This window comes from Dreissena polymorpha, chromosome 8, assembly GCF_020536995.1.
Source record: "Dreissena polymorpha isolate Duluth1 chromosome 8, UMN_Dpol_1.0, whole genome shotgun sequence".
In the NCBI taxonomy this organism is placed as follows: domain Eukaryota; kingdom Metazoa; phylum Mollusca; class Bivalvia; order Myida; family Dreissenidae; genus Dreissena; species Dreissena polymorpha.
The window spans coordinates 106,338,182-106,363,631 of record NC_068362.1 but is presented as its reverse complement, the minus strand read 5'-3'; the positions used below and the strand labels follow the sequence as shown (position 1 = coordinate 106,363,631).

At 33.7% G+C, this 25,450-nt stretch overlaps 1 protein-coding gene across 4 annotated transcripts in view; it reads right to left on the bottom strand.

Annotated features, from left to right (window-relative positions):
- LOC127843021 (uncharacterized) overlaps nucleotides 1-20,022 on the bottom strand; it is a 42,815-nt gene extending 22,793 nt beyond the window's left edge. For all 4 annotated transcript variants that reach the window (XM_052372842.1, XM_052372844.1, XM_052372843.1 and 1 more), the window contains exons 1-3: nucleotides 19,950-20,022; nucleotides 5,026-5,088; nucleotides 2,582-3,385 (exon numbers count right to left, since the gene is read on the bottom strand). In XM_052372842.1, the coding sequence (XP_052228802.1) occupies nucleotides 2,582-2,916 (335 nt within the window). In that variant the 5' untranslated portion in view covers nucleotides 2,917-3,385; nucleotides 5,026-5,088; nucleotides 19,950-20,022. The remainder of the gene's footprint in view (nucleotides 1-2,581; nucleotides 3,386-5,025; nucleotides 5,089-19,949) is intronic.
- Between the last annotated feature and the right edge of the window lie 5,428 nt (nucleotides 20,023-25,450).

Sequence of the window (25,450 nt, the reverse complement as noted above, 5' to 3'; positions counted from 1 at the left end):
TTCTTATTATTCTTGAGCACATTTATAGTAAATATTTACCAGAATTTGCTTTAAAATTGGAATTTATGGGATTATTGGGTAATTGGCAAGTTATAATTTTGGTACAAGTTAGCAATATATTGCGATATATTGCAATACGGATTTTTGAACTGACAATATATTGCAATACAGTTTTTGGCGTATTGTTGCAGCACTAATACTATCGACTGATAAAATCCAAACAAGGGCTGTTTGTAAAACACACATGCCCCCAAATGGGCTGTCATTTGCAGTGGCAGCCATTGTGTGATTACGTTAGAAACCATTTTACTACTTCAGGTCACTGTGACTTGACCTTTGACCTAGTGACCTGAAAACCAAAAAGGGTCATCTGCCATCTGTCATAATCAATGTACCTATGATCCTAGGCATAAGCGTTCTTGAGTTCTCATCCAGAAACCATTTTACTATTTCGGGTCACCGTGACCTTGACCTTTGACCTAGTGACCTGAAAGTTGCTTATCCACCGATAATTACGAGTAACGCCCATATAATATAAACTGGAATGGTCTAGTATACATCAGATTCGGGCTAGTAGATTTTAAGAGGAGCTGGTCCGATGGTCTTGCTGTAAAAAAGTTAATGTCAAACCCTGTAAAGTTAAACTACTACTGGTAAGGCATTCTTAAGTGTATATATTTCGGACATGTATAGTAATCGGATAAACAGTAATAGATATACAAGATGTTCCATGCATTAAGATAGTGTTTTTGTACAAAAGCTATCATAGGGATGATGATGATATAACGAGGATAAATATGTGATGGAACGGTGCTACTGGTACATATCTTAAATTACTTAAATGTGTTAAAGACTTAAATGTGTTATGATGAAGTAGATTTTAATGAGCATTTATTGTTTTTACAAATAAACATAGTATAGTGATAGAAATAATAAAAAGTTGTAAAATGAACATGTTTTGTTTTTGAAAAGTCGATATTGTTCACACAAATTCTTGATATTGTGTCCTTATCTTTGTGTACCAATTCATTAAAATATGTTGTGTTATTTATCATGGTATTTTTATTTTAATTTAATGAAGCAGCGTAACTTTTTAAGATATTGTGTTGCTCTTAGAGCATATTTTTATTTAAAAAAAAAAGAATAATACAGACAAAAACACAATAAACGCGCTTCAAAATTGACCCCAGTATTTTTCAATTTGATTCCTCAAAATTTCAGCCCTGGGGTCATTGACTGCTGGTTTTTAAAATCTATTGAAATCCCTCATGATCGGTCCTCGAAGTGATTTTTTACAATTTTTCTTATCCGAGTCCTGGGACTGCATAACCTGCAAATCTACGGCTCCCTGAATCGAAAAAACGAGTCAGGGGTTTTCCTCGCTTCATTGGAAAGAGGCCCTTACCTATGGATTTTGGGAAGAATTCTCGCTAAAATTACTGCTTTGGGAAATGAAAAAGCTGGTGTAAGTAAGGATCTTTGGAAAACTGCATGATTCTAATGAAATTTTCAATTGGGAAGGGGCCTTTAATAGGCTCCTGATATATAAGGCTGAAAACCGCTGCTACTGCGAGCCCAAGTATTAAACTTTATTATTTTTTTCTGAAAATTCTATACATTTTTGGGACTCCCATTACTCAAAACTTTGCATCCCCAGATATTTTTGTGAGTCCAGGACGCAGGACTCACGGTTAAAAAAATTCACTGTCCTCGATGCTCTCAAATTGCGTCACCTGATTCACACATGTTCAATGGGAATTCCCCCATCCCATAAATAAATTTGTAAATGCACTCGTGTAAAATGGCGGACATTTGAGTTTATGAAATTCTTTGACATATTCATTGGCCGTATTTTGGTTTTGAAAATATAAATCGTAATAATACTGGATTATCCGGTAATGGATAGAGTTGGAACATGCAAAGATCTATCAATAGTATATGTGTATTTACAGCTACATTCCGAAATACCGTCGGTCCTCGGATTTTTCCGATAATAATATGGAAAATCCGGTAATGATTCTAATATTGCCGGACCTCATGTCCGGTAATAAAATTGTGGCGAAATATGGAATTCAACAAGCTTTTTCCAGAAAAGTTACAAGGCAAAAGTAAGGAATTTACAGAGTTATTTATGAATACTCCAATCATGAAAAACATTTTTTTATTGGTTGCATTTCTTGAATGACGTACATGCATATACGGTATCCGAAGATTTTTGCTGCGTCTTCAATGCAAATTACAATGTTAAAAATGTCATCTTCGTCTTTCATCGTCATTTTTTACTTTTTGGGCCTGAAATAATCAGTCTGGGCCGGAAATGGCTGCATGAGTATAGGACCTCATTGCCGACAATTAATTATAATTTTGGGAAGGAATGTTACAGATTTAAGGAGCATGTTTGTATCCATCAAAATCACAATCGGTAAGGTCTATTAAAATTATGAAATAAAAGTGGGACTTCAAAATTTATGTTTGGGACGTCCAAGATTTATGGTTAGGAAGTCAGGACTTCCAACTTTTAAAAGCTAGCGAAAGCGCTGTTAATTATTAATAGCTAAAGGAATATAAATGTGTGAGATACCTGTGAATTGTTCCAACACATGCAGAGCAGCACAGCTGACTGTGGTAATGGCAAAACTGTGTCAGTGTTTCATCCTCATGCACCTCACACTTCCTGAGAAAATCTTTCACTGCCTTAGAAACTGGCCATTTCTTAATATCCTCCCTTCCACATGTCATATGTTTTGTAAAAAATTGACTATGCAGGATAACACATTTTTTACAATAAAACCCTTCACATTTTTCACAATAAATGTCTGCAGATTCCGTAAGATTCTGCTCTAAACAACGTGTGCAAGAAAAGTCTTCAACCATACGCAAACGTTTTGGAACCGAAGACAATGAACCTGTTGCCATTTTGTTACTGTATATAATGTTAAAACCTTTTTGTTCAAATCGTTCCAAGTTTATTTCTTGTGAAATATGAAAAAAATAAAGCTAGTTCCAAAAGTTTATCAACCTTAGACGTTAAAATTAACACTGAAACACAGATAAATTCAAACACAAGATATGCAAAAAAACTTTTCAACCATAGGCCAACGTTTCACAACATTAGACAATGAACGTGTTGCCAATTTTGATATTCTAGTGTATGAAGTTTTACATGTGAAAGTACATGTAGTTAAAGAATAATTCTGTTAAAATAGTCTATAATACTGTAAACCGGATGGTTATGGCTGTGTTGTATCCCAATAAACAAGACATCATAAATAAGATAGTTCACAGTTCACTTCTTTTAATAATGTAGCAATGCTTTTCAGTCCATAATGAAAAACATGCAGACGAGAATTCAAATAGCAGTTAATCCTACAGTATAAATCAGGATCTGAAATATATAAAACAATAAAATACTAAACAATTAAACAATAGTTCTGTTCTAGTGGCCTTAACATTTATTTTATTTGACTCAACTACTCATATAAGATTTAGGTACAACAATGACAACAATAATCATAAATACACAAAACGCAGCATCAAAAACCTTATAAACAAGGGCTGTTTGTAAAACACGCATGCCCCCCATATGGGCTGTCAGTTGTAGTGGCAGCCATTGTGTGAAAACGATCTTTGGCACTGTGACCTAGTGACCTGAAAATCAATAGGGGTCATCTGCTTGTCATGATCAATGTACCTTTGAAGTTTCGTGATCCTAGGCGTAAGCTTTCTTGAGTTATCATCCGGAAACCATTTTACTGTGTCAAGTCACCGTGACCTTTGACCCAACGCTTCTGTTAGCTTTAAAAAGTTGGAAGTCCTGACTTCGCAAGTTCCAAGCCTAAAATTTTGGACGTCCCTCTTTAATTTTAGAATTTTAATATACGTACATGTTCCAACTCTATCCATCACCCGATAATCCAGTATTATTACGATTTCTATTTTCAAAACCAAAATACGGACAATATTGACATCCGCTACCGTCCACTTTCCGCAAGTTCAATTGTGCGATGGGGGAATTGCCATTGAACATTTGTCAATCACGTGACGTGATTTGAGAGCATAGAGTTAGGCACTGTTCATAATTAGTTATGACAAATCAACGACTGAATTTCAAATGTAACATGTAAATTATGATCGTTGACAAATACTGCTCCGAAAACGACTGTCCGAAAAAGTACGTGTTTTGCACAAGAAATAATATGTGCATATCGTTTGACTGCAGAAAATGAAAACCAATTACTCATTAAATACGTAATCAATATATAATTTGGTTAAAATGACAATATGCTTTTGCACTACTTTTCTTTGCTAATAGACACTTTAAATATTTCAAGATGGCGGACATTTGACTTTTAAGATTTTTGGAAACTAGCCAAGATATTTTGTCAATTGCAGTTCATGTCCGTACCACCTGCTAACAACTCGGAAATGTATAAATGAAATAACGGAAAATCAGTACCATCAAACATTTCCGAAATGCCGAATTCGTTCTCAAATGATCGCGCACGCGAACAAATTTTACTTGAAATGATTATTATTCGGTTTATTTCCAAACAGTCTATTCAGATTTTTGCTATGGTCAGAGCCGAGATTTCATCGCATTGGCGATCAGGCGATGGGTTAATTTTGCAGACTGCTTATTTTTAAAATGCATATAATCAAAAGTGTTATCCGAAAAAATCAGGATTTTATTATTCACTGAATGTACCTATGAAGTTTCGTGGTCCTAGGCGTAAGCTTTCTTGAGTTATCATCCGGAAACCATTTTACTGTGTCAAGTCACCATGACCTTTGACCTGAAAGTCAATAGGTGTCATCTGCGTGTCATGATCAATGTACCTATGAAGTTTCATGATCCTAGGCCTAAGCGTTCTTGATTTATCATCCGGAAACCATCTGGTGGACGGACGGACATGCTGACGGACCGTCATGTGCAAAACAATACACCCCCTCTTCTTCAAAAGGGGGGATAATAAAGAGATAAAAATATATCATTCAACACATTGATACAATTTCTACAATTCTCACCAATTTATGGAGTTGAGTCCCTTTCTCTTTCACTTCAGTCTCTCCTCTTTTAACCTGCCAGTGCTGTAAATTCAAGCATGCAAACAGATATTATGGGGTTTCAACTGAGTGTATAAGTTGCTTTCTAAAAGTGAATTTATTAATTTGCTGCCATTCCCGAAATCATGTGATTCGAACATTAAAACTGTGCAAACCATAGGCGCTCGATGTCAATGACAATGTTTTTTTTAAATTAATTTATTTTTTAGTTACCTGTTGTTTATTATAATGCATACACATACTAAATTAATAAAAATCTTCCGACAAAACGTCTTCTTAAAAAAAAAGATAGTTGGGCTATGTACATAGATATTGACAAGGTAAATCACTTGCCATTTTCTAAAGCAACGGAAGTGCGTCATTATGCATAATTAAATCGCTGTTTGAAATGCGCGAGCAGGCCGGGAACCTCGCTCTTTCTCTATCTTCTTTCAGTTTCAACAGAAACATCCACAGAAGATGTGATAAATCCCTGTAACTATTGTTTCTCTCAATAAATGGGGCAACCAACAAAAGATATTGTAAATTGCATACACATGAATCATTCCTTACCAAATCGTCTGCCATGGAGATTTCCAGAAAAAAAAGCACGTCAAAAAACAAATCTGGCGCCCACAGTGTTAAGTGGCTGTTATTGTGTATAAAGAGCGAGGTTCCCGGCCTGCGCCCGCATATCAATAGGCGAGCGGGGCGACAGCGATTTAAGGCTCATGTTAAGTGCCAAAATGACCCCACATTGAAGAAATTTAAAAATATAAAAATGATCAGTAATACCAAAAATAAATAAATGAAATTTACTTATGGTTTAAATTATTATATATTATTTCTACATATGTATACATTTTCAAGAAAGAATCACAAAGTTATAATGTCATTATTAGCAAAAATTATCCAATATATGGCAAATTCTCAAATCCATTAAAAAGAACACACATGAACCAAATAAAACCACCAACAGTATTGGCCAGTTATATTTAAGGTACTACTACCATTGAATTGCGTCAATAAAGCCCCACGACACTATGCGAATTTAAAAATGAACATGTTTATACCACGAGCTGATATTTATAGATTTTGGAAAAAGTCTAAGTTTCCAATTGCATAGCATGCGATCAAGAGGAGTTATGATGTTATGAAATATATTTCATGAAACTATATCATTTTCCTATTATCTCCATAACAATTACGCTTACGTGAAATTTACTAATTCAATAGAATCTCGATACATTTAAGTCTCTTCCCTATTTAATTTCATCTGTCGTCCATCTTTGTCAGCAGTTTGTATTGATCCGCATTAACGAATTTATTAAATAAATTATATTGCTTACATATTATATTAATTTGATTAGATAACTTGAAAATGTCTCATAAACAAATTATATAAACTTAAGAACAAATGGATCGGTAATATTTTATAAATTGTTGAAATTGAAAAGAAATATTTTTCGAATATACTTCCGGCAAATAATGGCTAGCTGAACAGGTAAACATGACAAGACAGTAACAAATGCATTTTTTTATCGATGACAAGGTTTTAATAGAAAGGTAAATGTTCACTTGGTTTAATATGTACGTGTGCCCAACATTTGTATAATTTATTTTTCCGATCCCATAAATATTATGCCTAGATTGTTAATTAAAATATTGATATGTAGACTTCCTTTAAACCCAGCGATTTTCCTTGTCCAATTGGGAAAAGTACCCGTACCGGTCCGATTGGGAAAAATTGAGTCGTGAAAACCTCAAAATTGGGAAAAATCGAGTCGTGAAATCCTGAAATTGGGAAAATGGCGTCGTGAAGTTTGGGTCTTATTGAATACATCATACAGTTCATACTTAATTGAACATACCCATTTAAATAATCATTTGCAGGCATGCCTTAATGACCATTAAGTTATAAAGTTTATATAAATAACAAAATATTATAAAGAACACACCAAATCAATTACTAGTTGTTTTAATCTCTTTTAAAGCAATGTCTCTCTCTTTCATTTTTGTGAAAATTTCAACAATCTTTGATGTTTGATCATCACTCAGTTGCTTGCATCCCTCCCTGCACAGCATCATTATTGCTGTCAATGTGTCCTGTGATAGATGGTTCCGATTGGTTTTTTGGCATAATATTTGCTATTATGACTCATTTCAAACTACGATAAGGTTACAAACCGACATAAAACAGTACGCTGGCTGCCTGGCAAAAGAACCGGAAACAGTAACAACTCTATTGATTGAATGCGCTGAATAATAAAACCCGAAATTAATTGAGCGCCTGATTACACACAACTATACGATTTTCTTTGTTCGCTCGCCGAAAGTTGTTTTTTTACGAAACTTTCTATCGTTTTGAGAAAAAATTCGGATGCTGATTGGGATTTTTCCAGATGCCGATTGGGAATTTGGGAATTTTCGCTCGATTGGGAAAGTACCGTTTTGGGAATTTGGGAATTTTCGTTCGATTGGGAAAGTACCGTTTACCGGTACTTTATAAAGAAGGAGGAAAATCGCTGAAACCGGATGTCTTATGCCCCACGTGTTTGACGAACGGGTATGGTGTTCGAGCAGTGACATAAACATGGTGTAATTTGTTTTAAGGTAGCAAATTAGTCGTCTCTCCGAGTCTTATATATTTCAAATTAACATTACACGTTTATGCCTTTTGGTAATATAGTTTATTTTTTGTATTTGTGTCATTTTGTGACTATAATGAGTACTGTATTGCGAGTAAACAAGTAAATTTGACAATAAAGGTTCACTGGAAAGTCCACCATACTAAAAGTAGTTCCCAATTATTTTGTTAACTTTTGACATTCTTTGATGTTTTTCTTTGGGATATTTTAGGATTGTTGGTGTGTGTTGTGTGGACTTTTCATTTGTAGTACCTAACATTAAGTGTATACAATATTTCGACCAAAGGAATTTGTTCAATTTAACTCAGTTTGTTATTTTGATAATTTCATGCATGCGCTGTATATTTATCAAAAGCAACATTTTGCCAGAGCTCCAGATAAGGTTTTGTGAAATTCTTAAATTACTACCAGATTTTCAAAAAGAATTCTTAACTCTGAAATTTTATTCTTAACCTTACTACTAAGTTTTGGAAAATAATTCTTATTTTTTATAAATGACCTAAAAATAAATAATAATGGCTATTTTCATGCAAAAAAATCAAAATAAACATACTAGCAACTTTATTTATACGAGTTCAACAGTGTCTTTTCAGTATTATACAATTTTATTTTTCAAATACCTTCATATGCCCAAACTGTGCTTAGATTGCATGCCTTAGAGGAATTTTTACATATTTCACAATTAAAACGGGACTACCCTTCAATCTTTTCAACGATTAGCCACGGGACTTGTCCCTTCCACTCGTTCAATTTTTTATGTTTAAGTTTGGACCCGTCGTGTGGCGTTTTTGCATAGCTTTTCCGACTGTGTCGGAAACTGAACATACAACATCGTATAAGATCTTTTCTATAATGTCTTTCTAAACATTTATGTTCGGCTCACTTTGCCTACAATATGTTAAAAGCGTGTTTTTGGACGCTTTGTAGTTTTTTTTGGACGCTCTCTGGGCGCTGCCATTGTTTTTTGACAGATAGACTGTATACGCCGCTTATATTGGAAAAATGCGCTTTGTTAAACAAACCCGATAACCATTCTATATAAGCACCGCAAAGATCTTTAATATGCGAAAAGAACTCAATAAAAATCGATACGAACCCATGTTAAAATAATATTTGTTACTTGATTTTGTAATTCTTAATGGTACGACAAGATTTTAAAATAAATACTTAACGGACGTGAAAATAATTCGTAATTACGAAAATACGACCCTTATCTGGAGCTCTGATTTTGCATAATATTTTGCATTTCCTGATCTGTTCTACAAGTATTTACAAGCCTATTGACAAATAAATTGAATTATTTGCCATTATATTTATTGAACTATTCCTATGTGAAAAATAAGCCTTTTTACACTTTACATGAACCTTAATTATTAATAATGACGCACTTCCGTTGCTTAAGAAATTGGCGAGTGATTTATCTTGTCAATATCTATACATACATAGTCGAACTATGTTTTGTTGGAAGATTTTTATTAATTTAGTATGTGTATGCATTAAAACTAAAAAAATCAATAAATTAAAAAAACATTGTCATTGACATCGAGCGCCTATGGTTCAAACCTCTAACGAAATACAAAGAAAACAAAGCATTGCAACCGTTTTTAATTACATACTAATGTGTTTCTACACATCTAACTGAGACAATTCAAAGTCAAAATACCAATTTATTTACACGATGTACAAGATAAAAGCAATCGATGTTTCTAGCTTCGTCTCAGTCCCTCGAATGCCAATAAATATATGACACAAATTGCCCACCATAGATTTGTAAGTCTTAATATTACATCAATAGCCCACCATAGATTTGAAAAATCTTATGTTGACAACAATAACCCACTTTAGATTTGTTAAGTCTCACTATGACTTTAATTGCCCACCATAGAGTTGTAAAGTCTTATGATGACTTCAATAGCCCACCATAGATTTGTAAAGTCTCACTATGACTTTAATTGCCCACCATAGACTTGTAAAGTCTTATGATGACATGAATAGCCCACCATAGATTTGTAGTCTTGTATGGTCTCAATGGTCCATCATAAAGATTTTAAGTATCAATATGGCATAAATTGCCCACCATAAATTTGCAAAGTCTTACTATGGTATCAATGGCCCACCATAGATTTGTCAAGTCTTATATGGTCTCAATGGCCCACCCAGGGCTCGAAATTAACACTCGCACACTCGCAAAATGCGAGTGGAAAATACCGATTGCGAGTTAAGTTTTAAGCCACTAGAAATCTTTTGCGAGTGAAGAAAGAGTGAAAAAAAGAGTTATATTGCTAAATGCGCTCGACGTTGTGAACGCTAAACCCCAGGTCCATTAATAGAACGTCCGAATACCCATATGCGGAAGATCGCACTTTGTATGTAGACTGGTATACTTATAGTACATATATGCGGATGGTATTGGTACAAAGAACATGAAACAGTTGATTATCCACACATGTTCACTATAAAAGACATAAAAACCTGAACAGTCATGTCTTCAAAGCGAAAAATTACTAGTTTCTTTTTGCCCACAGATTGAAATAACAAAAGGAAATGTAAAGCAAAGTTAACCGTTGAGTTGAGAAAAAAAAACGGAAATTAAATTCTTCCACGAAAACAGTGAACAAGTGGGGAAAAGAACTTCATATATAACACCCAAACTTGTGGTTGGTGTCATATTTTATTTAGTTTTAATAGTACTAAACTTATATACAAACTTGCTTTTATTTATGTTTCCAGCAAATTTTGCGAGAATGTTTTTGATTTTGCGAGCTGGTATTTAAGCTGCTCGCAATGTTTTGCTAGTAGAGAGAAAAGTTAAATTCGAGCCCTGCCACCATAGAGATGTTAAGTATCAATATGGCTTTAATTGCCCACCATAGGTTTGCAAAGTCTAACTATGGTATCAATGGCCCACCATAGATTTGTCAAGTTTTATATGGTCTCAATGGCCCACCCAGGGTTTTTTTTTACTAAGAAAGTGACGCGGATATTCAGCGTCTTCCCCTAACAGAATTTTTCCCATCAAAATACAATTTCCCCACCAAAAATATAATTTTTCACCAAAATATAATATTTTTTCTCAAAGAAATGTTTATTTTTCCTTTGGGCATTTGACAATTATCCAATTTGCACCATGGACAACGATCTCGCTCTCTCTCTCTCCAGACGAACACAAAAAAGCTGGGAATCCCAGTTATTCTAAATATAGCTCTTAAATTACGTCATGTAAACTGGGCAACTAATCGTAATAATCTTGTGACTATTTTACTGGATGCCGGTCTTGCGCGAGAAGGGTGTTTCGTCAATTAAATACCGGAAACCAGTCGAATTTTCATCCGGGCTATATGCAAGCCAAGATATAAACGTGAAAACAGAAAAAAATGTCAGTCACAATTGGCGTTCTTACACAAACAAAATAAAACATTCGGACTCGGAAGATACTGAACGCATCGAGGCATTTTCTAAGAAAGAATCATCGAAAACCGTTATAACCCAGCAGGATTCTGAGGTAATCAACATCGAACATTGTGAAAGTGAAAGTAGACAATCGGCAGCTGCCGCTCCTTTGACCTTTCCCTTCCAATACTGTAGCAGATCAAGATCGTCAACCCATTCATCATGAAATTGAAATCACAAAATTGACATCGTCCCCCGGCCCCAGTACAGAAATATAGTTGAAAACATTTCCCATTATTAGATCTACACCTGCAACTTTATTAAGGACTTTGACTTTAATACGTGTTAAATGTGTTTAAGAACAAAAAGGACAGAGACAAGCCTCTTTTGATGAGTTATAGACATTGAAATGAACAGTTTGTATTTTTTCCCCTAATATGTCTCTTTCGCACTCTTTTTTCCCCTTTCACCCAGCGTCCAGCGTCTTCCCCTTTCTCTAAAAAAAACCCCTGCCACCATAGATTTGTAAACGCACAATGTACGACAGACGACCTACGACGAACGAAATGCAATCACACAGGGATTTGGAAATGCACATGGTACGACGGACAAAATGCGATCACACAAATATCAACAATTGCCTGTAATGGAATTGTACCCTCTTTATGTCAATCAGGCTTGGCGAAAGTGGAAAAAAGCTGCCGGTCATCCGGACAGGCATTTCAGAAAATGTGCCGGTCCGGACAAAATTGAGCCGGACCGAAAAAACAACTAGAAAATTCAAAGATGGCAGCGATCACATCTTGATCGTTTTATTCAACCGTCCCTTAAACCGATTTTAATCGCTTAGAGGCTAAGCGACACCGGCAGCTAATTGGTGTTAATATGTTGTGTAATGTCAATATAGGTGCGAAAAATTCGCGTGTCAGTGTTTATTACATGCACAATGTATTCCCTATCAGCGGTTCGGTGCGCTAATTTCAATAACGTAAGTGCAAGCCGAATAATTATCAAATTATAATTATTCAAAACGATTAAAACATTATTGCATGTACTTTGATGAAATTGCAGTTCGGAGCAGACCGGCTGTTAAATATACTGCGCACAGTATAAAACAAGTTTCCTGACATTTAATTATCATTTTAGTATAAAGGCATTACTTTTTCAGAACGTGTACGAGAAATTAATTAAATAATCAAGAGGATTCATTTACATGCTAACGCAATGTAATTGTTAACAGAGATTCATTTTCATTTTTGCCTGGTATCAGAAAGTCCCCGGGAAGCACGATTTTTACATGACACTGTGTATGATGCAATATAACAGTTCTTTGTACATGTAACGTATTGCATTCAATCTAAATTTAAATTCGCTCGTCCAATGAAAGCTCTGCCCCATAATGCACTGTACTCTTTACACTTCTGAAAAATGGCGTTTGCAAATGGTTGTGTTATCACTAGAACATTGTTTATACTTAATAAACAACCTTTTTAAAAGCCATGCTTCATAAAGAATTTTTATATTTTATGATATTTTAATGTCCTTATCTACTCGAAAAATATGTCAAAGCTATCAAGATCTTTTTTGTTAGAAGGCAGTTGCCGATTTTTCGACTGAGTTTGAAGTAGGTGTTGTGTAACCAATTGGATTTGCTAATTGTACGTAACAAACCTTTTGCAAACATCAAAACAATGAGCGATTTCATTTTCATGATGTAGTAAGGGGTTTGCTCTTCGAATTTTCAACTTTGAAAAAAAAAGATTTGTTTGTAGTCATTTCACATTTTGCCGGTCGCCAGGACCGGCATTCTTGTTAATCCTGCCGGACCAAATGAAAATCTGCCGGTCAGGACCGGCGGACCGGCAATTTCGCCAAGCCTGTCAATAATGGCTCTATTAAGATTCTTTCTTAATGCTTACAAAAATTAAATAAAAATATTACTATATACACAGTTTGTGTCCTAACTCAGACAAAAAAACTGTCAGTAAACCAGAGAAGTCAAATTAATATTCTTAATATGGCAAAATTAACCAACAATGGAATTCAGGGGTTATAAACTAGGATGCGAAATAATCAGCTGTTTATATTCCATAAAACAATTCAATCTGATTATTTCCAACAGCAATTTACCCAAATACAGTCTGTTTAATACACCTAAACGTGTGACTGACTATTTTAGACAGAATACTCTTGTCTTTTTCTATTAAAATATCATAAACCAGGACTTTTTCAATCAAATATTACCAAAACATTGTGAATTGTCCAGACAGTAAAACTGTAATGGTAACTTGGCTGTCTGTCTGTTCGTCAACTGACAAGTACAGGTACATCAATCCATAAGTAAACCAAACAAAGAATTGAAATAATTACTAAAACAGAGGTTTGGTGCTACAGTACACTCCACGCGTTTTCCCCAATTTCCCTCCATACTCCGCGGGGATTGACCTGGAGGGAGATTGAGAAAATCCCGCTATATGCGGCGTTTGCATGATTTTGGACGCGGCGGTTAGCGATCGGCAAAACTGATAAGCCGACGCTGCGGCCCTCGGCGTTGGCAACGCGGGGGAAACTATGCGTTTTACGAGATAACAATCAATTTAATTTTGTTTGACTTCCTGATTTTCAAATAAAATTACATTTATTACAAGTACATACATGTACATGTAGTATATTTACAATAAAAAAAAACAACCAAGATAGATCGATCCCAACGTGGTTGTAGAAGTAGTTGTTGTTGTATAGAAAACTCGTTGATTTACGACACACAAAACGTCGTCTTTTAACTAATACTTATCAATATAAACACAGTTTGCAACATTGTTTTTATTTTGATAATTTAATCCAAAGTTTTCATGTTAGCAGGTGATTTTCTATACTGAACATGTCAACAAATTACCAAGGACCCTAAAATCTTGCAAATCTGTGTGAATTGACAGTTTGACGTAATGAAAGAAAAGCCGCTTCCTGTCTTAAGGCATAACTTACTCAAGTAAACACGTTTAACGAATGCATAAGAAATGGTTTTAATTGTCGGAACAAAGTCAATTCTCTGCTCGCTTATGCATTTATTTTCCCTTTGTAGGTAGGTTATTCCATTGATTGCTTAAAGAAGGTGGTAACTATTGAGTTGATAGTTGCATTTAATATTCACAGTTGTATTCTTTTTGCGTTGACAATCAAAACAATGTTTACCAGTAATTATGGACCAAATCGGCACAGTGACATTCACACATGTTAATCCCTTTTGTCAAAACACCGCAGACAGCAGTCTACACAATAGGTCAGTAGACAAGCTTTATGTTTTCATAACGTAAAACACTTAAAATCCAGTTCCGCCCAGATGATCAGTTTACAGTACAATTACTGTTAAAATAATTACTCTACTAAAATACCGTAACAATAAAGATTCTTCGTGTTCGATTTGAAATTATTCTAGAGGAAATATCAACTTATTCGCGATATAATTTCGTTAAACTTTTAGCAGAAATCAACAAAATTCAATGTTCTCTGCGCTACAAAGTTTGTATAAAAAATTAAATACACGCACACTTTGCAGGAGTATACATTGTACCTTGACCTTGTACATTGCAGCATAATTTTCGTGCGCTTTTGTCGGGAAATATACATGATGACTGTATATTGGAAGCATTTGTAAACGTCGTGTTAACAATTAAAATCGTAGTGTGTTTCGGATAACTTATTATTATTCTCATTTGCAAATTTTACGGAACATTTATTCTTGTGTTATATGTGTTATGATTTAAATATTAATTTGTCAAATGTATTATATTAATTCATATTGTAGACGTACCTGTAAACATGTACTACAGTATTTTAACAATTTATTATAACAATGTTTTTATTTTTTGGCATGCACAGTAGCACACTGCTAACGCGGCGTTGCACGGCGGTCACTAATAAGAACGGAAATTGTCTGCATTTACCAACTAGCCTATAGTAATACACGCCGCGGGAATTAGAGAACGCGGCGTAACGCCAAGCGTTTTATCGAGTTCACCTTGCTCATCCAACGCCGCGTGAACACTCGCTAGCAGAAAAAGACCCGCGGGTTTTTTGGGGAAAACGCGTGGAGTGTACTGTAGATCTTCCTTTATCTTTACCAATTACTGCCTTCAATCATTCAAATTGAATGAATACATGTACAGTAACGCCCGTAAGAATATTTACTTGTAATAATCTAACCCAAAATTTGGCTTTAGTGTCCCTTATGATTCTATCCCTTACTTTCATAGAATCAGCCCTCCCCATAATATCGTCCCCTTAAAGAAAAACCTACATAAAGTGCTGGAAATGTAATGTTTTTCAATTTTTAGAAGTTGTAATTTATTTTATGGTTATCCAAGACTATTACGACGATCATTCTTGTGATTTCTGGTATTCATTGGAAAGTAGGTTATGTTTATTCCAGGGTGATGCTATAATTTTTAAATTACGTAACTCAAAAGTAAGTAGTATGTTATTGGATTAATAGTAGCTTTATCAAAATATGCCGCTTATTATTCAAAAAGTGTAAAAAATAAAGACTGTGTCTTGCCGTGAATAGAATTATAATTGGAAATTGTTCACAGAAGTAGTTATTTCTAATATTTCTAATTTTGTTTCAATTGTAAAGAACCAAAAATTTGAATCTTAAAATTACATGTTAAAATTTAAAAAAAAGAATTGAAATTTTGTTCACATTCATAAATTGTTTTATTTCCAATAGCAACAATAAAATGATAAAGCTAAAATGAAATGAACCTTATGCAATGGTTACAGTATCTCTAATGAAGACAAATGACACTGTCTGGTGGTCAACAGCTCTACATTCCTCACCTATGCCAGGTGTGAAATGTCATGTTTGTTGAGTAAACATCCCAAACCAAATGGGTCCTTCTTCAGAAGTGACACATTCCTCAAATAATTAGACCAATTAACAACAACATTTATACTTTTATTCTTTTATTTAATTTTACATAACAATAACATAGTCCAGCACATAATCGCATAATACTTTTTTTAAATCAAATCATAAATTTTTATTGTATTCTGTTATATTGTAATTTTAATACATATATAAATACTTAATACATAAAAGTAGCACATGAAAAGCCAAACACATTTATCATCCACAAAATTGATAATGGAATACTTTTATTTGATTATTGGCAAACAGTACAAATAAAAATACATAAAAAATAGCACATGAAAAGCAAAGAGCATTAATCATTCAAATCATTAGAGTTTTTTTTTCATTTATTGGTAAACAGTACAAATACAAGCATACATTGTAGTACAAAAAATAACAAATGAAAAGTTCATAAAATAAGGGGGTTTATTTTATTTTTTCTTTAAACAACAGTACACATACAAACATACATCATAGCACATGGGAAGCAAAGAACATTTTATTATATTTTACAAACATACATCATAGCACATGGGAAGTAAAGAACATTTTCCAACTCCAATATACATAGTACATGTCACAGTTCTTTTCTCTTCATCTTTACTCTTCATCCTCATCCTCGCCGTGGTCTTCAATGTTGGCAGGAATGGGTCCTGATCCAACCAGGTGGCTCGACTCCCTCAGCAGCCTCGAGGTGGTGTACTCATCCTCGTTCTCATCTGTCCCAGATTTCGTAGAGCTTGTCATGGAGCTTCTTGTACTGCATGGTCTGCTGGTTCGTCGGCAGCGGTTTCTGCTGGTTCGTCGGCAGCGGTTTCTGCTGGTTCGTCGGCAGCGGGTTCATCTGCAGCCGTATGGTCAAGTACGGCAGCAGGATGTTCCCGACACTGGTCGCAAGGTCAGGGAAGTTCAAGCTCCTGCCTCACCATCCGGCGATACTGTCTGAGGGTAATACCTGAAAAGGAAAATAAAAATGAATTCATTTAATGTTCAACTATTAAATTAAATTACTCTTATAATCATAGAATAATCAGTAAGCACTGTGACAAAATGAAAATTGTTATAATGACATTGTAATAATTAATAAAAAGTATGTTTTTTCCCTTTTTTTGGGCTAAAAAATGCTTTTATTTCATACAGGATTATATACTAATTTAACTTAACTTACCAGTGTTGCATCTCCTGTGCTGCCATCTCTCACAAATATCACACGAAATAGCTTCATCATCGTCAATGACATTGGTACCACAATCAATACAAGAATAAATAATGTCTGCCATAATGTTGGTATGGTTTTACATATTGAATATCACCAGCATATATACACACTTAAACAATTGAGCAACAACACTTACCTTAATTACTTGAAACCTGTGAAAACTTTCTTTTTATCCTCTCTTTGATTTTTTAATTGAAAATGAACGTGATAATTTTATAATTACATAGGTACCTAATAACTTTATTTATACCACAAATAGACATCCTTTGATGACACCACCAGTTATATTTTTTGTAAACATGATTAAAGAAGGATTTTTTTTGATTTTTCACAGTTTGAAAACTAAGGTCATTCTCTAAACATGATTAAAAAAGGAAATAATTTTATTTTTTACAGTTTAGTTAGACTTAGTCAGGATAAGATAGTGACAAATGGATTTTTATAATATTCTTTAATTTCAGGTAAGAATATGAATCATTTATTACTACTGGGGCTAATAAATTATACTAAGACAGTCACTGACACACAAACTGGCATAAAATATAATATATGGCAATATATTAGTCTAAATTCATAAATAATATGTTACAAAATACATTTCATTATTACCACAGCTTCATATTAAACCATATACTCAGCGATTTTCCTTGTCCAATTGAGAAAAGTACCCGTACCGGTCCGATTGGGAAAAATTGAGTCGTGAAAACCTCAAAATTGGGAAAAATCGAATCGTGAAATCCTGAAATTGGGAAAATCGCGTCGTGAAGTTTGGGTCTTATTGAATACATCATACAGTTCATACTTAATTGAACATACCCATTTAAATAATCATTTGCAGGCATGCCTTAATGACCATTAAGTTATAAAGTTTATATAAATAACAAAATATTATAAAGAACACACCAAATCAATTACTAGTTGTTTTAATCTCTTTTAAAGCAATGTCTCTCTCTTTCATTTTTGTGAAAATTTCAACAATCTTTGATGTTTGATCATCACTCAGTTGCTTGCATCCCTCCCTGCACAGCATCATTAGTGCTGTCAATGTGTCCTGTGATAGATGGTTCCGATTGGTTTTTTGGCATAATATTTGCTATTATGACTCATTTCAAACTACGATAAGGTTACAAACCGACGTAAAACAGTACGCTGACTGCCTGGCAAAAGAACCGGAAACAGTAACAACTCTATTGATTGAATGCGCTGAATAATAAAACCCGAAATTAATCGAGCGCGTGGTTACACACAACTATACGATTTTCTTTGTTCGCTCGCCGAAAGTTGGTTTTTTTACGAAACTTTCGATCGTTTTGAGAAAAAATTCGGACGCTGATTGGGATTTTTCCAGATGCCGATTGGGAATTCGGGAATTTTCGCTCGATTGGGAAAGTACCGTTTTGGGAATTTGGGAATTTTCGTTCGATTGGGAAAGTACCGTTTATCGGTACTTTATAAAGAAGGAGGAAAATCGCTGATACTATTTATCTCTATATATTATATATATGGTACATAAAGGGTCAGATAGTGGTACATAAAGGGGTGGTACATAAGGGGACTGGTAGCTAAAGAAACTTCAGCGTACAGTTTATATAGTATTGACAGACCTGTACGCTGAAGCTAACCCCGTATCGAAAGTCAACCAGAGTCGTAACATATTTATGTCACGCTATAAATCAAAGAAAGCTCATTTTCTTGGATACATTTCTACATATATTAGTGAATGAATATAAATTACTGCATCGAGGAATGTTTTAAGGTTCAGATGTTTCAAATGCATCTTACATTAGATGAAAATAACTCTCATCAGTCTGAAATTCACAATTTTGACGCCATTGTTGCTTTGTCACGTGACGAGTTTTCATTTGGATACTTTCGGATAAACCGTGACATTTTATGCTGAAATTGTAAACATTACTTTCGTTTTCTGAAATCTCTTATTTGTGATTAACAACTTACGTCTGGTGGATTATAAGACTGATTTCATTGTGAATCAGGTAGTTTTATATAATATTTACTTTGACTTTGTATTGACACTACAATTTGTTTACAAAATAAGCCAGAATAATTAAAATACCGGGAAATGTCATTCTGAATTTGAAAACACTTGAGCACATGGTTTGTTACTAAAAATAGAAATAACGTCATATGACCGTGAAATCTCGGGAGATTCGCATTTCAAGAAAGTCTGTCACATCGCTGTTTTTCTCGATATGTATGAGCAGAATAGATACATTTTAAATGTTTAAGATAGTTTTTTGTGAAAGAATATAACAGTTAAATGTGAAAAATGTCAATCTTTCCAATCAAGTGGTTGATTTGGGCCAACAACTGCATTTAAAAGCTGTTTTGGACCGCTCTTTGTTAACTGTCAACTTTTCGGGAATTTCTGGTTGACTTTCCTAATGGGGTTGGTCCATTACTATAAAGTCGCGCCAGTCAAAAATCATAAAAAGCGACATTTAAAGTTATGGAAGCCAGAACTAGGGGACTGGTACATAAACGGTGACATCCACCTCATGTGCCTCGTGGTTTTTTTTCGACTTTCGTTCACGTCCGAAGAACGACTGTCAAATTTGTCTAAATTTGCCTGGTACAGAAAAGCACTAATTGCAAATTCACTAGATTAACGTCTTCCCTCGTCGCCAATAATGTGTTTCTACACATATAACTGAGATATTTCAAAGTTAAAATACCAATTTATTTACACGACGTACAAGATAAAGGCAAAAGATATTTCTACCTTCGTCTCAGTCCCTCGAATGCTAGAGTTGAACCCGCTTCGTCAAACGTCACTACCGGTACGCACTAAAACCCGCACCACTGCAAAAGTGAACCAAAAAGGCCTCACGTTATACCAAAAAGGCCTAAGAATATTTTTTATTATCATTGAATAGTTATGCTGCATATAATTATCATATATATTAAATAGTCATAACATTTGTATTAGTCTACTTCAAAGCCGTTAATTTTATAATCAAAGTTTGCAAAATTATCGCTAATTATCGCATACAGTATGAATTGTTCATTAGTCACAATATTTTTCCTTGAGTAATAGATGTTTAAGTTTTTTAATTAAAAGCAATTAATTTTGTAATCAAAGTCGGCATAATTATCGCTAGTTAGCACGTAGGAATTATCCGTTTAAGAAAATTATATTTTTCTCTGAACTTTCTGTTTGCATCTAAAAGTGTAACAAATGAGTAATGAGGGTGTTGTAAACTTACGTGGCGGCCAAATATATATAAGATCCAGAATTATTGAGAAATATATAACACGTCGTTGTGTCAAAGTTGTCTGTAGTAGTTGCTTTTTTTACTCATTATATTGGAAAGTATACCGGACTTTATTTGGCGCTTGAAATATAGAGTTTTTAAATCGTGTAAATTATACGTATTTCTTCATGAGTGTTAATTTATTGTGTGTCGACATTGTGTGAGTGTTGTGGTATGGCCTCCAATCGTATAACATTAAATGTCGTCAAAAAAGTAACGCACACAATATATGTGAACAACGTTATTTATAATTACTATGTAAAACAATAAAATAAATAAAATAAAATATACGCATATGGATTAGTGACTGCTGAAAGACAAATATTTAATATTTTTAACATATACTATTAAGTATATAATATTTTGTTACATATTATTAATTAATTAATTAATATATTATTATTATTAATATTAATTTGTTGCACATTGTCCGACAAAGAATTACTTGAAAAAATCCAAAATGAAGCCGCGCGTATTGTCTCAGGCCTAACCAGATCCGTCTCACTTAGAAACCTTTACACTGAAGTTCAATGGCCAAGTGTAGAAAAACGACGAAGTTATCTAAAACTAATTAATATCTACAAAATGCATAACGGTCAGTGCCCCAATTACCTTAATAATCTTCTCCCACCAACAGTTCATGAACAATCTTCTCGTAATCTTAGAAACGCGGAAGACTATACAATTTTATCAAGACGAACTTTACTTTATTCACGCTCGTTTTTACCATCTGCCATTAATCTATGGAATTCGTTACCTATTGAAATAAGAAACATTGACACTATTTCGAAATTTAAAACTTCATTGAAACAATTATATAATTTATGCGAAGATAATCCCCCATACTTTTACATTGAGGATAGACACTCATCAATTCTACACGCGCGCTTAAGAAATAATTGCAGCAACCTAAACTCAGACTTATTCATTAATCATTTAAAAAACACTCCCCTATGTGCGTGCGGAAATGATGCTGAAAATGCGGAGCATTACTTCTTTCATTGCCATACATACCATTTGCAGCGAATAGCTCTATTCACTGCGCTAAGATCGTTTCATCCGCTTAATTGTGAGGTGCTCCTCTATGGTAAGCCTTCACTAAATAATGAAAACAACACCATCATTTTTAACGAAGTTAAAAAATATATTATTACGTCAAAGTGATTCATTGCTTAGCTACTTTTTTCCATTTTGCTGGACAGGACTTATTACTATCTTTATTAATATCTTTATTACTATATGTATTATTATCATTATTAATATCCTTTTTTGTATAAGTTATATGTATATTTTCTTAACACTCATTATTATATTTTTGATTAATTATTATTATTACTATTTGTATTACTATTTTTGGTAACAACTGTTATTATTAGTAGTACTGATGTCATCATATAATAAATATAATTATTGAGATTTATGTTCCCAAGTGTATATACTGTGTAAATGACATGATTAATATTTTATGTAAATCTGTCACCATTTCAACATGTTAAAACTATCGCAAGGGAAGGACCCCCGATAATATTGAAGAACTTCAGGTCTAACCCTTTTTCCATTTTGTATGTATGGACCAATGTATATATTTGTATAATGTCATTATCTGGAAATAAAATATGTTTAAAGTATTAATTTCCTCTTAAACTTTTTTTGCAATGTTAAAAATATAAGAAGTGGAAAGAATTTGCATGTACAAAAAACTCGCTAATCAGATCGGGTATCCAAGTGTCAATGGTCATTCACAGTTTGCGGCATCTGTTTTGATAACAGATTAGTAGAACGCCCACATATGGTGTAAAATGACACTTATTGGCACCTATTGATAATTACCTGCGCATTTTAAAATATTTTCCTAACTTTTAACGATATAAAACTAGCTACATTAAATTCGGAAGACTTAAACCGAAACAAATAAACATGCTTTATTATATGTGATATTATTAAAAATTATAACTGATTGTCTATATTATTACGCATTTCATTAGCATTAAAAATATATTTAGCAAAGTTTATAATGTCTTTTTTATTAGCCGACTGCATTAGAATGTCAACTTTGTTTATTAACGTTGTCCACCTTATAAAATATGTTTTAAATGTTCCTTTCTAATTTCTCTATATAGAGGACAAACAAGTAAAAAGGGATACTCGTTTTCTATGGCGTGTCCGTTGCAATTCTTACATTTCTATTTTTGCGTAGTATCTTATTATAACGACCGCTTTCGATCTCTAATTTATGTGAAAAGTATGAGGCGAAACAATGCATCACCCCCAAGTTCCTGGCCAAGGTCGGTCAAGTGTACAGTGTTGTTCTGGAGTAATGCACATGTATATTTTATTATGTACATTTAGTTTAAATTCTGTTGTATTTTGTCACGTTGACGGTATATTCTATGTATTTTTGTTGTAAATGTATTTTTTTTAATAAAGAAAATAAAAAAAGTTCATACAGGTTTTATGTCGTACTCCATTTTGATTTAATAGAAAATAGAATTCACATGTTTAACAATATTATTATGTAATTGAAATTAATAGAAATAATGTATATTTTGTGAAAAAGGTAATAACAAACTTCATACCTGTTTTATATCTTACTCCATTTTCAATAAATTTAAAGTATGTATATTTTGTAATAAAGAAAATAAAAAACTTTATACATGTTTTATGTCGAACTCCATTTTGATTTTATAAAAAAATGGCATTCACGTGTTTAACAATATTATTATGTTGTTATGTTGTATTTTGTCAGTGTGACTGTATATCGTCTGTAAATGTTTGCTTGTTACAGTATGTTTTGTTATGTAAATTGTGTGACTGCTTGTACATTGTCTGTATCGTAAATGTATATTTAAACATAAACAACAAATAAAGAAGATAATAAACTTCATAAATGTTCTATGACTTATTTCATATTGATTTATGTGTATTTGTTTGTAAACACAATTTGAAACCTTAAATAACAATAATTGCTTTAAGGCCTTTTTGGTTCATTTTTTGGCCTTTTTGGTACGCTTTGAGGCCTTTTTGGTATTCGGCCTTTTTGGCATGCGGCTTTTTTGGTTTTCGGCCTTTCTGGACCTAAATCGGTCTGATCTACGTCCCGTCTTCTCTCGACTCGGTACGGATCGGGAGCAAAGTCACAACAATACAATTAAATACTAACAAAAGAACCAATACTGACCACTAGAGTGAACTTGAACTCGTTTTTTAGATAACACACAAATGGCTGCCAGCTTTTCCCTCCGATTTGATCATGTGACCACACTCACAAAAATATCATGTTCAAATAAGTACGGGTTATAAAACCACTAAACAAATCGGGAGAAAGTCGACCCGGTCACAAATAATAATGGCATATGTATAATATATCACACAAAGTGTTCACTGCGGATAAATAATAATGCCGACGCACCACATTGATATAAACTAGATTGTTTACTGGTACAAAAAAAGAGAAAAAAATTGATGATTTCACAACCAATCAATGATGTACACAAACGATGTTTTCCATTGACAGAGAGGTATCAAAATTTTAGGACAGAATATATCAAAACAGCGAAACCCATGTATCAGTTATTGAATGTATGTAATTAGAGCTCATTGTGTCATTGTCGACCTGAAAAGGCCCACAAGTCAACCGGGGTAGACTAAAAACCAATTCATGTCACCCTGCGGTGACTTCAAGCCGACGGGTGACTAGAATCGGCTTTATCAAGTTTATGTCACCACAGGGTGACATGAATCGGATTCTAGTCATCCCTGAATGACAAGAATCGGCTTCTAGTCACCCGTGAATTTTTTATCAAACGGCACCGCATCCACAAATAACTTCCGCAATTAATTAATTAAGTTTTTATTTAAACATTTTATATATCTCTTCTTTCGTTTTTGTAGTATTGTTGCGTTCCGTGGTACTATAAATCCACAACGCAATTCCGATACGAAATGTTCAACGGGTTTATTCACAAAAACGGTTATAACTGTGTACTGATAAACAAAATGCTTACTTCCGATACATTCAATAAAACTTAATATTCATCGGATTTAACAGTCTTGACAAAGTGGCGTAATCAAATAATAGAAAACAATGGATGTCAAAAGTTCAATGATGCTCCTCTAAACGTAATACGGTAGTTAAAGTTAGATTTAATACTTCAATTACTTCATATTTAAGTACTTAGTATGGAGCTATTACTTATGTCTCAAAATTCAATGGTTCAATACGAAAGTTACTACTGATAATGTTAAGCTTACTTTTTTAGAGAAAAATTTGATAGATGTTACCCCTTCAAAAATTATAACTAGAATGAACCCTGTTACCAAAATTTGGTCACTTTATATAGTCGCGGCATTCCACTTGTGACCAGAAATTGGTCACTGTGACCAATTATTGGTCACTGTGTGACCAAAAGCGGGTCACAATAACTGCCGTGACCTATTATGAAACGCTCGCACGCTTAACACTTTTGAATTATAAAATGGACTTTAAATGACAAACCAATTTAAAACAAATTATATGAACTAATTAATAACCTTTACATGCTTATAATAGCGTAGATTTCTTACCTTATGCCTAAAAATAGGTCTTGCGATAAAAATGTTATTCTAACACGGCACGCAACTTGTTTTCTATAGACAAAAAAGGAAATCAAGTGTGGGTTATTCTGCAATAACTTATGGGCGGAGCTTAATGTTTCGAAAATAGTTCCGAATAAATAAAGAAAATATTGCAGTAAAATGCACGTGCTAACACCTGCTCTAAAAGAAATGTAACAAATATAGCATGTATATAAATGTAATGAAACAACAAATTGTATATTTGGTGATAAGTGGCATAACCACGCCTACAAAGAATGTTATTTGTTAGGAAACGTAATTCAGAAAACATTTATAGCATGTCAGCTTTTCAGTAGCATCAATACACGTGACGTCATTAAGTTTCTACGATTGTTGTTTTCAATGAAAGTGACGT